Source organism: Panthera uncia (genome assembly GCF_023721935.1).
Source record: "Panthera uncia isolate 11264 chromosome E2 unlocalized genomic scaffold, Puncia_PCG_1.0 HiC_scaffold_19, whole genome shotgun sequence".
Taxonomy (NCBI): domain Eukaryota; kingdom Metazoa; phylum Chordata; class Mammalia; order Carnivora; family Felidae; genus Panthera; species Panthera uncia.
Genome location: NW_026057588.1, coordinates 6,678,754 through 6,691,314, shown reverse-complemented (window position 1 = coordinate 6,691,314; position 12,561 = coordinate 6,678,754). Strand labels below are relative to the sequence as shown.

Here is a 12,561-nt window from a genome sequence, read left to right as displayed (position 1 = left end):
CTCCCTTCTTCCTTCCTTCCTTCCTTCCTTCCTTCCTTCCTTCCTTCCCTCTTGCTTTTTTGCTTTCTTTCGTACTTTCTAGGCTTCACCACCCAGTGTGGAGCCCAATGTGGGGCTTGAACTCACAACCCTGAGATCAAGACCTGAGCTGAGACTCAGACTTGGATGCTTATAACCAACTGAGTCACCCAGGTGCCCCATCCCAAAGTCATTCGCAAATTAAGGATCAAGTGACTGAAAGGCATGGAGGTGCCCCCTTGTGACACCTATGACCCTGTCTCTCCAATCTTCCCATCCCCAGACCACCCCAATTCAGCTAAATCCTACTTCTCCCAAAAGTCACTTCATTTTAGAAGCCTTCCCTGACCATTCTAATGAAGACACCACCCCTCTATCTCTCCCTATCCTCTTAACTCTCCATGATACTTCATTATATCACTTAACTCTACCTAATAATTCATTTTATATGTATTTTTGTTTATTGTCTATTTTCCCCACCTAGCATGCAAATCCATAGGATAGGGACTTCACACAATACAGCAGCTGGGACTACCAGATGCTTACAAACAAATTGAATTAATGACTAAAAGTGGAATTAACCATGTAATGTACACCACGGGGAATATGGTCAATAATATTGTTACAACTTTGTATGGTGACAGACGGTACCTAGACTTATTATGGTGATCAGTTTTCAGTGTATACAAATGTCCAGTCATTATATTTACACACAAAACTAATAGAATATTGCAGGGCACCTGGGTGGCTCAGTCAGTTGAGTGTCCAACTCTTGATTTCAGCTCAGGTCATGATCCCAGGGTCGTGGGATTGAGCCCTGAACGAGGCTCCTCACTGAGCATGGAGCCTGCTTGAGACTCTCTCTCTCTCCCCACCCCCACCCCTCTTCCTAGCTTGCACTCTCTCTTTCTAAAATAAAATTTAAAAAAATTAAAAATAAATAATAGAATATTGTGTGCCAATTATACTTCAATTTAAAAAAGAAAGAAAATGGAACTAATCTTTCTTATTAACCTTTGAGCAATAGACTTGAAGGGAAAAAACTTCTATCTGGCACCTCCATTCTCCAGAAGCTGTATACTCACAATCTCATTGATTGTAAGACATCTGAACTCACAATCGCTTTTTAAAAGAGGGATACATTCATTCATCCATAACTGAGTCATCCATGCATTCATTCAACAAATATTTATTGAGTACCTACTGTATACCAAGAACCATCCTGAGCACTAGGAATGCACCATGAAGAAAAGAGCTTTAACCTGAACCCTTATGGAGCTTAAAAATCTATTGGTCAGGGGCACCTGGGTGCATCAGTCAGTTAAGTGTCCAACTCCTGGTTTCTGCTCAGGTTATGATCTAATGTTTCATGGGTTTGAGCCCCGCATCAGGCTCTGCTGACAGTGCTGAGTGTGCTTGGGATATTTTCTCTGTCTGCCCCTCCCCTACTCATTCTCTCTCCCTCTCCCTCCCTCTCCCTCCCTCTCTCTCTCTCTCTCAAAAATAAAATAAATAAACTTCAAAAAAATCTATTGGTCAATTATCCCTATTTTGCAGATGAGGAAAGTGAGGCCGAGAGATGGAAAGGGACTTGCCCAGAAAAAAGGGCAGAGCATGGTGTGAACTGACCTGACTGATTCATGAGCCAGTGGGTTTCCAGTGTCCCTTGTCTCCTTAGAAGTAAGAGCCAGACAGGCAGGGACCTGAGTCCTGGCTTTGCTGCTTCTTGGTGAATCACACGCCTCTCTGAGCTGAGCCTCAATTCTTTCACTGTGACGTAGGGTGAGGAGCTGTCTGGACTCTGAAGTCCCAAAGGGAGGGCTTCAATGGAGGTCCAGACTTTTTGGGTCCAGAGTGAGGAATGAGCTGGAAACTAGACTATGCGTCTTGGGGGAGGAAGGGCCTGGACTCCTGGGTGTAAAGAAAAAGAGTTGCTGGTGCCAGGAGTCGTGGGTTCAGGAGGGAGAAGATCGTAGGAGCCTGTTTTCTTGGGCCACTGAGGAGCCCATCTACCCCAAGCCTGTTAAGAAGATTATATAAGACGCTGTGCTATGAAAGTTCTCATAACATGGCACTCTCTACCATAAAAGAGGCATACATTCTTTCATCCACTCATGCATCCATTCATTTTTTGGGAACCTGCTCTAACAGTCTGCTATTTTGCTTTCTTTCTCCCACCACTCCTGTTAATATTCTGATCTTTGGGGTTTCCAACATGGGCCACCTGTGAGTCTCAAACTCACAATCACTGTCCCTTCTCTATCTCCTTCTGAAGCCAGAGCTTTGCCAATGGCTTGGGGTCCAGTGGGCCAGCCAGCTTCTCCTCTGCCTCCTACTACCTCGGGGGCTGGTGACGGTGCCCCAGCCCGAGATGGTGCACTTCTGGCCAACTTGAGGGCAGTGATCCGCCAGGTTGATGGGCTTCACTTGGGGCCCCAGGGATGCCTGACCACGTAGTCGGATGAGCATGAGATCATGGCTGTGGTCCTCGCTGCTGCTGTTGTAGCAGGGGTGTGGGATGGACTGAGCCACAGCCATTTCTTGCTCTGAACTGTCCTTTTTCTTCAGGCTGTGTTCCCCCAGGCGTACCGTGTACTTCCTGTAATGGTGGAGAGTAGTTTGGGACCCAGGCAGGAGTATGAACCCCTGGCCCCCTGCTCCCTCAACCCTCCTCTTTCAGAAGCTCAATCTCCAGCTCTCTTCTTTGCCCCTCCCCTCAGGCCCCAGCCCACCTCTGCCCCAGGCAAAAACTCACTGTTTTTTACAGTGGGCTGCTGTGAGGACCCAGTTGTCATCGATGAGGACGCCCCCGCATAGCAGCCGGACACCCTGGAACAAGGCTGTCTGCCAAGGCTGTGAATGGGCCTCACACTCCTGGCCACCCAGCACCTTGGGCTCCTGTGCCCTCAAGTGTCCTGCAGCAGGAGGGAGAAGGTTGGATCACCACCCCCTGCGGCAGTGGAGGGGCCAGGAAAGCCACTATGGGTTCAAACAGACACACAGCAAGTCTTCTGCCTGCCACCTCACATGTCCACACACCCTCACACGCGAGGTCCCTGGCTTGCCACACAGATGCACCCGTACACTCATTGAAGCCCATGAGTCACACGAAGTCACACACCCAAGCATGCTTCCACATGCATTCACACGCCCGTATACTCCCGTGCGTATCTGCGCCCCTCAGCAGGCAGCCCTGCAGGCTTGGTGTGCTCATGCAATAGGCAGCAAGACCTGACGCACTCCTGCCTGCTGCCATGTGTGTGTGTGCCCCCATCCGCCCTCGGAAAAGCCTGAAGAAGCTCCCACACGTGATCGTGTGTTTCACACCCCCCACCCCCATGCCATCACAAGCACCCACCGTGGCATTCCCGAGGTTCCCGCCAGGCCCCCCTCACCTGTCCAGGCTTCCAACACCAATAGCAAAAACGTCCAGATCCAGACTGCAGCGGCTGGGGGATGTCCCATGGTGGGGTCTGGGAGAGCGAGAAGGCAGGGCTGAGACCTGAGGAGGGGGGAGAGCTAAATCCTAGGAGGATCTTGAAATAAGGGAGCAGCGCATCCGAAGCCATTTTTGTGGGTCCTGCAGGAGGAAAGGGCTGGGGATCCAGATTTCTTAGGTTGAGGAAGAAGGGGGCAGACCCCAGATTTCTGAATCTGAGGAGGGGAGGTGGGGGCTGGATTCCTACATTCCAAGGAATGGAAGAATTAGGGTCCTGGACTCCAGGATCTGAAGGAAGAGGAAACTGGGAGTTGAGATTCCTAAGTCTTGGGGGGGGGGGGGGGGAGAAGGGGGCCAGGGGCCAGATTCCTAACTCTTGAAGGAGGAAGGGGTAGTCCTGGGGGAGGAGGGGCTCCGGCCTGATGCCTGTGTCTGAGTACTTTGGCCTCTCACCTTACAGAATCCAAGGGGCGGGGTCACCGACTGATTCAGACCCAGAGGAAGAGGCCCTGGTACTTCAGCTCCGTCTGCCTGGTACTAGATTCTGGAGGCTTTTAACTGGGAATCCCCGCCTCCTGCTCCGCCTCCTCCCCCTCTGGAGCCTGCAGAGCGCCAGGGAACTGGAACTCTGTGTTTGAGTGAGAAGGAACTGAGGGGCTGAAAGAGAAATCTTGAAGGAGGAGGAGCTGGGATCTGGAACTCCTCGGGCTTGGGAAAGAAGGACCTCAGTGCTGTGACTCCTGGGTCTGAATCAGAAAGGGCTGGGGACGCGGACTACTGGCTCCGAGGGGGGGGGGGGGGGGGACCTGGACTCTGGGTTCAGGGGAGGTAGGGGCTGGGCGTCTGAACTCCTGGGTCTGAGGAAGGAGGGGTCTTGAGGCCCGGACTCTGGGTCTGGAAGTGGGGGCTGGGATTCTGGACTCTGGGTCTGAGGGAGGAGGGACTGGCGTTCTGGACTCCTGGGTCTGACGGTTGGGGGGAGCTGGGGACCCAAACTTTTGGGTCTGAGAGGGGAGGGGGAATAATATAGGCGTGAATTTTTGGTCTGAGGGAGCAGGGGGTTGGGGGCTGAATTCTTCAGTCTTTTTAGAAGGAGTGACTTGGAGCCTGGGTTCTTGTGGAAGCAGGGGGCTGCTGTCACTACCTCGGAATGGAAGGAAGGTGAGTCCTCTTGGTCTCGACTTCTGAGGGCGGATCGGGCCCCGCCCCCTGCCCCCTGAGAGATCCGGGATGTGGGAAGGCAGGTTTGGGAGGCACCGTGACCTGGTTTCCCCTTCCCCTGGGGGAGACGGGACCAGCCCAAGCAGAACCCAGCGGCCTTGCTGCAATAGGGTTGATGGAGACAGACTTTAGGCAGGACCTGCTAGGGGCTTAGGGGGAATTGCTGTACGGTGGCCGTTCCCTGTCTGCCCACCGCCGCCCACCCGTTGCCCTTCCTTCATCCCACGGAGCAGGCAGACGGAAGGCGCGGCTACGCGCGTTTATTGTAAAATCTTCCATTGGTTCTCAGGCTGGGACCCCGCCAGGATTCAAACGCCCAGGGGCGGGGCCATGAGGGGCGGAGCCCGACAGCGCCTCAGTCCCTAGTGGGGGCAGCTGCCGCGCCCCTGACGTCACGGGGGTGGGATCTCTCACGGAGGAGGCGGGGTTACAAGGGGTGGGGTCCAGAGGGGGAAGTCTCATTGGGCAAAGCTCCGAGGGGAGGAGCTATCTGGTGGAGGAGCTCCCCGAGCGGAGCCCTAGGCGAAGCTGTTCCATGGGGGCGGTGCCAGCTCTCGGTGACATCATAGAAGGCGGGGCTACAGGGCGGAGGTGTCTCCCTGTCCTTTTCGACGCTGTCGGCCAACAGGGGGCGGAGCCTGAATATGCAAAGTGCGTCTCCGCGCTGCCGAGGCCAGAGTCCGGCAATTCCCGGCTCCCCTGCGCCCACCCTTCTCTCTTGGTCCTGAGGCGCGAGAGCTCAGTTGTCCTCCATGGTCTTTCGGATCCAGTCCACGTAGTGGCATACGCTGGTGTACACGGCGGGGCGACGGGGTCTGGAGCAGGGCTCGGCACCCCCAGACACCACACCTGCCAGGGTCCCTTCGCAAACCAAAGGGCCTCCAGAGTCACCCTGTGCGCGGCAGAAGAGCAATGAAACTGTTAAGCGGGTGTATTCATGATATTACCTTTCTCCCAGGAAGCCGTCCTCTCCTGACACCTTGGCGTCCAGGCGGCCAGTCCCTCCTCCCTCAGACCCAGGAGTAAAAGCTCATACCCCTCACCTCAACCCCGCACCCAGCCTTCTGGGATCCTAGTCCCCTCTTCCCTCAGGACTTAAAGTCTGTTCTTTAAGACTAGTCTCCTCTTTCTTTAGATCCTGGAGTCTGGGCCCACAGTCCCCTTTAAATCCAGGAATCTTGGTCTTGGCCCCATCTTCTCTCAGGACCCAAGTGTCCCAGATCCCCACTTGCTTTCACCCAGAAAGTCTGGGGCCCAACTGCCTAATTCCCTAGGGCCCAGGAATCCGGCAAGATACCCATTCCCCGCCTCCCCAGAGTGGGACTCACCTGGCAGGAACCCCGGCCCCCTTCCCAAAGGCCAGCACAGAGCATACTGTCAGAGATGTGGCCCGGATATGCCCGATGGCAGAGTTTGTGCTCCAGGATGCTGATGTTAGCACACTGTAGCGTGAGTGGGTACTGCACTGTTGGCAAAAGAGGTCAACCCATAGAGGATCAGCAGTTGTGCCCATCACACTCAGAAGCCCCTCCATCCAGACCCTTCCCTAAGCAAGACCCATAGAACCACAGCATAAGACTCTCAAAGATAGAAACAAGACACAGTGACAAAAAAAAATCATAGCGTGAAAGAGAAACAGATGTTTGAGGAGAGGGAGAGAGCCAGAGAAACAGAGTCAGAGAGTCAAGAACCAAGAAGAGATACATGATACACAGAGAAAAACAGAGACCATACCAGGAGATAGACCTCTTAAGGGGAAAGAGATTCTCAGGAAGCAATGAAGAAAGAGAGGGAAAGAGGCCCAGAAATGCCAAGGACAGTGAGATAAAGGGAGGAGATATTTATGGTCATTGGCAGAGACAGAGATAAAGACTTAAAAGATATTAGATACAGACAGGGAGACACAGCATGTATAATATAAATACACATATAGATACACATATACCCATGTATATGGATATTGACAGGCAAATAGAAGTGGGTGGAGGGGTATTGATGGCATTGTTGGGCTTGACAAGCAAATAGAAGTAGGTGGAGGGGACTGTGCAGCCACAGCAGCCACTGGGGGGCACTATAGTGAACCAGAGAACCCAAAGTGGGCAGCCTCCACTGATTCTGCCCAATGGCCGCTATTTGGGGAATGTGGCTCCAACGTTGCCAGTTCTTTGAATTTTTCCAGCAAACGCAGAAATTTGGCTTTTGTGTAAAATCTCCCAGGCTTTAGTTGTTGGCAGCAACAAATTCAGACTGTTTTTTCAAGGCAATCTGAAAACTGATGTGAGGAAACTAAATATGGCTAATGGGTTGTTGATCGGTGACTCTGAGAGAGTCACTCTGTACACCTCATTTCCATTCCAAGATGCATGTATTTTCACATTTAAACATCTCCAACATCCAGGAAGGGTCTTCCAGCAAATGGTGTCATACAAGGATTAATGGGACCTTTTTCCCCCCTGTTCTTAGTGGTTGTAAAGTAATGATGCACCTTCAATTTATAGCGTCTTAAAATTTTTCCCTATCTATCAGATGAAAAGGCAGAGACAGAGAAACAGAGCGGATTCAGACCGTCAGCATGAGACACAAGGGATTGAGTTGTGAGCAACACTGTACCCTTAGGACTGGACACGGCTCCCCAGCCTGAGATGAGGCACTGGGTGCCTGGGGAGACGCAGGTCTGGCTGAGGTTGAGGGGCTGCACAGCAGGGCCCAGATGTGCCTTCCTGGGCAGACGGATCAGCATGATGTCATCATTATGGTCATGGGCTCTGAGGTCCTTGTTGAACCCAGGGTGGGGGAAGAAGTCCGTGACCCGGAACAGTTGCTCTGGACCCTCCCATCTCCAGAGGTGGTGCTCCCCAAGGCGGACCCACAGATACCTGTTGGGACAGGCCTCAGAGGTCAAGCTGGGTGTCCACCAAGCTTGGATGCTCCACAAGCCACACACTGTCCCTGGGCCCCCATCATCTCTGTACGATCCAGAGTGCTGTGTGATTTTAAGCAAGGTATACACCCTCTCTGGGCCCCAGCTCCTCACTCCATCCTTTCATCTGCCTCTACCTTTGTAGCTCTCCCCCCAAAACTCACACCCCTCCCAAGTCCCGTACCAAGTGAGTCGCCTTCCTTCCTGCCCCACCTGGAGCCTTAAAGGTGACCTGGGTCCCCTGGAAGTGTGTAGGCACATGGAGGCTCCACCTACCATACAACAACAGCCCCACCTCCTGCCCCCACAGGTCTGGTGGCTTTTGCGGGGAGTGGCTCTGTGTGTGTGTTGGTGTGTGTGTGTGTACTCATGGAGGGGGATGGGAAATGGAAAATCCCCAAGTTAGGGGTCATCCGTGAACTCAGGGTTTTCCTGTAGCCGTATCCCTTACCCTCAATGTGTGTCTTCTTGAGGCCTACCCTCAAGCTCTCTCACTGCAAGCCCAGTCCACGTCCCAGGACAGCTGGGGACTATCTGGGAGTATATGTGTCCATTCCTCAGCCTCTGACCTCTGACCTTAGGGACCAGGCTTCTGATTGAGAATTCAGGATTTAAGGAGTATGAGGTGTTATTTCTATCTTTGACTCTCTGTCACCTCGTTGCCTTGGTTCCATATCTGGGAAATCAATCCCCCCCAACTCGTCCCGATGCCTAAATCTTTTCTACCTCCATATCTCTGCTTCTCTCCTTGGTCTTTGGGGCTGAAATCTGAGCATTGTTCTCCTAGCCTGAAGCACAGACCTGATCTGAAAGAGACCCTATCGTGGAGCAATGAGTGATGGGAAATTCCCACACAACATTCTATACCAACCCCATGTGCTTCATTCCTGGAGGGAAGAATATTGGAACAAGGTGAATGACTCCTTTCCAGAGATAATATAGAAAAGATTACTGCATCATTTAGATTCTCATACTCTGGGCATTAGAATGCCCAGAATCTAAATTCTAGAATTCTAAGATTCTAACATGTTAGGAATTCACAACTCTAGAATTCTATGTTCTAGAATGTTATGAATTCAATGTTCTAACATTCTAGATTTCTCTGGATCAAAAAGTCTGGGGGGGGGGTGTGTGTTAAATTACCTGAGTGAAATCAGGAACTGAAAGAGCCTAGAATTCTAGTATCCTGGGACTATAAGATGAATTTCATCGCTCTAGAATTCTATAAATCAATGGTTTTCGAAATTCGGGAAGCTAGGGTTCAAATAGTTTGAGACTCTAGAATTCTCTTAATTAAAACCTGGGGGATTTTAAGAATCTGGAATGATAGCATTCTGGGATGTTTAATTCACCAGATTCTAGACATTCATGAATAAAAGCTTCTAGAATTCTATTGATGCAAGATTCTAGGATTCTGCAAGTCTTAGTATTCTAGTATACTCTGAATACAATATTCTAGGACCATGAGCTTCTATATTCAATGAACCTACCTAGAAACTGAATCTAAGGTTCTAGAGTTGTGCTATCCTATACAACTATTGAGCACTTGAAATGTGGCTCATCTGAACTGAGAGGTGCTGTATGTGTAAAACGTACATCTGACTTCAAAGGTGTAGTATTAAAAAAAAAAGACTAAACAGTCATTCATAAACATTTAAAAGTGGATTGAAAATTGAAATAATATTTTGAGTGTGTCAAAGCAAATCTATTATTAACATTAATGTTAATCATTTCTTTTTCACTCTTGTAATACATGTACTAGAAAATGTAAACTTACCAGTGTGGCTGGAGTGATTGTATCCTCTGGGGGTAGAGCCGGACTCCTAAGTTTCTACCACTCTCTGAATCTCTGATTCTACAATTCACTGAATTTCATGGATCTGAGATTTCAGGAGCTCAAGACTCTGGATTTTTCTGGGTCAGAGTCTAGGCTTCTAAGAGTTTCAAATTTTAGACTCCAATAATTAGATTACTTGGGACTCTAGAATTTGGAGAGTCAATTCTAACAGTTGAGCTTTTGGGAAAAGAAATGAAGGCGAAATGCTTCCTGCCCACAGCTCCCTCCCTCCCTCCGAAGGCCCCTTGACCCCACCCCCACCCTCTCCTTATCCTCTCCCCCCTTCCCCTCCCCCTCCCCCCCCCGTCGACACATAGTGGTGCCCTGGTCACTCACCGCTTGCGGCAGTGGGCAGCTGTGAGCAGCCAGCGGTCACTGATGAGGGAAGCCCCACAGAAGAGGCGGGTGAGGAAGAAGAGCCCGGCCTGCCAGGGCTGCGAGTTGGGGCGGCATTCCTCAGCCCCGATTGCTCGGGTATCTGCCCCGCTGTGCCCTGGGGTGGGGTGGAGGCAGAGGGGTAAATGACAATCACGGTGGGAGGGCTGGGGGAGACCTGGGAGATACCTAGCAGGAAGGGGAAGAACAAGCATGGGGGGGGGGGTGTGGAGAGCGGGGGAGGGGTTGAGGGGTCTCTCAGGGGGCTGTGGGCACAGGCAGCAGGATGGACAGCAGGAGCCTCACCTGTCAGGAGAGAAAGCAGAGCACAGACGAGTCCCAGCCTCATGACCTCGGGGTGCCTGGGTCTTGAGCATGCGTTGGGGCGCTGGGTGCTTCTTTAAGGTAAGCCATGCCATCTCCTTCCTCCTCTCTGGGGCCGCCCCTGTGATTAATCTGGGTTGAGAAATGTCCCAGGAGGAGGGGGAAGCCCTGGAGCCTTGACTGGGGGCCTTGGGAATGGAGGTGATGCGGGAGACCCCCCCCCCCAGGGCTTGGTGGAATGAGGGAGGGGCCCTGGGATCTCCAGAGAGGGGAGCCCTCATTCCCATGATCTGGGGATGTGGGACCTGGATACAGGATATCCTGTGATCTGGAGGAGGAAGAGGGATAGGAAGATGATTCCTAAGGCTGGGTCCTGAGGTGGAAGCAAATTTATCTTGAATGAAGCTTGTGGTGAGCTGTGACCAGTGTCCTGGGCAGGAGGACGCCCTTCCGGAAAGCAGGCTGAGGCTGGGAGAAAGAACAGAGACTTGGTAGGAAGGAGGCAGGCAGGATGGGGCAAGGCAGGGAAAGAGAGAGAAAGAATTAGAGAGAAGGACAGAGATAGAAGGATCAGGGGTGAGAGAAGGAGAGAAAGGAAGATACACACAGACTGAGCAAAGCAGAGACCACAAGGAGCCATGCACATGTGCATGCCCTACCCTGAGCATCCAGGCCCCTTCCCGCAAGAACAAAGCTCTCTCCTAGAAGGTTGAGGAAATATGGTCCCAACTGGATTAACCCACTCTTGTCATAAACTACCCCATCCCCTTCATATCGCTACCCACCAAGGACCCACATGCCCAACATACCTGGAACTTAAGTGCTTTCCTTTTCTCTTAATACCACCAGATCTTGGCCAAGTCCTGAGAACATTGCCGGGGTTTTTTTTGTTTTTTTTTTTTTATCTCTTCTCCTCCATTGCCCTTCCCATCCGCCCATCCTACCTGCCTCGATCCCCATCCCTCCTCCTCATCAGGTGGACAGCCCCTGCAGGGCCAAGCCCAGATGTGACTCATCTGTGTGTCCCCAGCATCACCCTACCAGGGCTGCGCTCTTCTTGGGAGGCCTCAGGAGATGTTAATTAAATGAGTGAATGTCTTTCTCTATATTCTTTTCCTGGTAAACTCCTACTCATCCTTCAAGACTCAGCCTAAATGCCCCCTCCTCCAGGAAGTCTTCTGTGATTTCTCAAGGAAGAGTACATCTTTTCCTCCCCTGGGCACTCACAGACTCCTCCACTTTCTGTTGCTGTAAGCCTGATTATCACTCTGGGGCTGAGCTCCTCTTGAATGTGTACTTGATACAATGCTTTAGAGCATGGACTCAGGGGTGCCTGGGTGGCTCAGTTGGTTAAACATCCGACTTGAGCCCAGGTCATGATCTCATGGTTCAAGGGTTCGAGCCCCACATCGGGCTTTGTGCTGACAGCTCAGAGCCTGGAGCCTGCTTCAGATTCTGTCTCCCTCTCTCTGCCCCTCCCCCACTCACACTATATATGTCTCTCTCTCTCTTTCTCTCAAAAATAAGTAAACATTGAAAAAATTTTTTTTTAGAGCATGGACTCTGGAAGTGGACCACCAGGGTCCAAATCTCAATGCTGGCCATTATTAGGTATGTGACCTTGGGCAAGTCACTGGACCTCTTTCAGCTGGCCCATCTATTAAGAAGTAATAACAATTCAGGTGGCGGGGTGACTGAGCAAATTAACCCATCTGAAGTCTTACAACAGTGCTGGGCACACGGTAAGCATTCAACAAATATAACATGTTTATCCATCTCCTGCCATGCATGCTGCCCCCATTACAATACATGTCACTCGTGGTTGTTGGGTGTCTTACTCTGTCTCCAGAAAGGGAGGTCCATCTTTGAGACCAGAGACTGAATAGCCACTCTGTGCTAGGTGCCATTCTAACTGCTATTGATAACATCTTGACAGCTCCCTTCATTGACTGTCCTGGCAGGTAAGCATTTCATGTATATTATCTCATTTAACTCTCATAGGAGTCTATCCTATCTCTATTCCACAGAGGGGAAAATTGAAGTAGAGAGAGCATTCAAGCAATTTTCTCAAGGTCACAAAGTGACAGAAATGCATTTCCTTCTCTACCTGGTACATTCCTACTTATCCTTTTAAACCCCATGCAAATGTCCCCTGATCTGAGAAGACCTCCCTGTCTCCTCGGAAAGAGTCCTTGGCCCCTCCTTAGGGCACCCTGTGCCTCCTTCTGTCAGTTTTTGTCATTCATTCAACAATGTATGGAGTGGTTTTTGTGTGCCAGGCACTGTGCTGGGTGCTTAAGAAAATCACAGCGAATAAATCCGAGTCCCTGCTTTCAAGGACTGAGTTGAGGGAGACAGGGGACAGACAGATCATTAAGCAATAAACAAATAAATGAGGTCGTTTCAGCTCTAACAAGTGTTGCAAAA

The 12,561-nt window shown here is 51.0% G+C and overlaps 2 protein-coding genes across 2 annotated transcripts in view; both read right to left on the bottom strand.

Moving 5' to 3' along the window:
- Nucleotides 1-3,483, bottom strand: part of KLK8 (kallikrein related peptidase 8) — a 5,498-nt gene extending 2,015 nt beyond the window's left edge. The window contains exons 1-3 of the mRNA XM_049621687.1: nt 3,414-3,483; nt 2,774-2,933; nt 2,358-2,617 (exon numbers count right to left, since the gene is read on the bottom strand). Of these exons, the coding sequence (XP_049477644.1) occupies nt 2,358-2,617; nt 2,774-2,933; nt 3,414-3,483 (490 nt within the window). The remainder of the gene's footprint in view (nt 1-2,357; nt 2,618-2,773; nt 2,934-3,413) is intronic.
- Nucleotides 3,484-5,415: 1,932 nt separating this feature from the next.
- On the bottom strand, nt 5,416-11,094 carry KLK9 (kallikrein related peptidase 9). Its single transcript, XM_049622289.1, has 5 exons — nt 11,079-11,094; nt 9,772-9,928; nt 7,289-7,554; nt 6,007-6,143; nt 5,416-5,570 (listed from the first exon to the last, which is right to left on the bottom strand). The coding sequence occupies exons 1-5, from the start codon at nt 11,092-11,094 to the stop codon at nt 5,418-5,420; spliced, it is 729 nt and encodes a 242-aa protein (XP_049478246.1). The 3' UTR covers nt 5,416-5,417.
- Nucleotides 11,095-12,561: the final 1,467 nt, after the last annotated feature.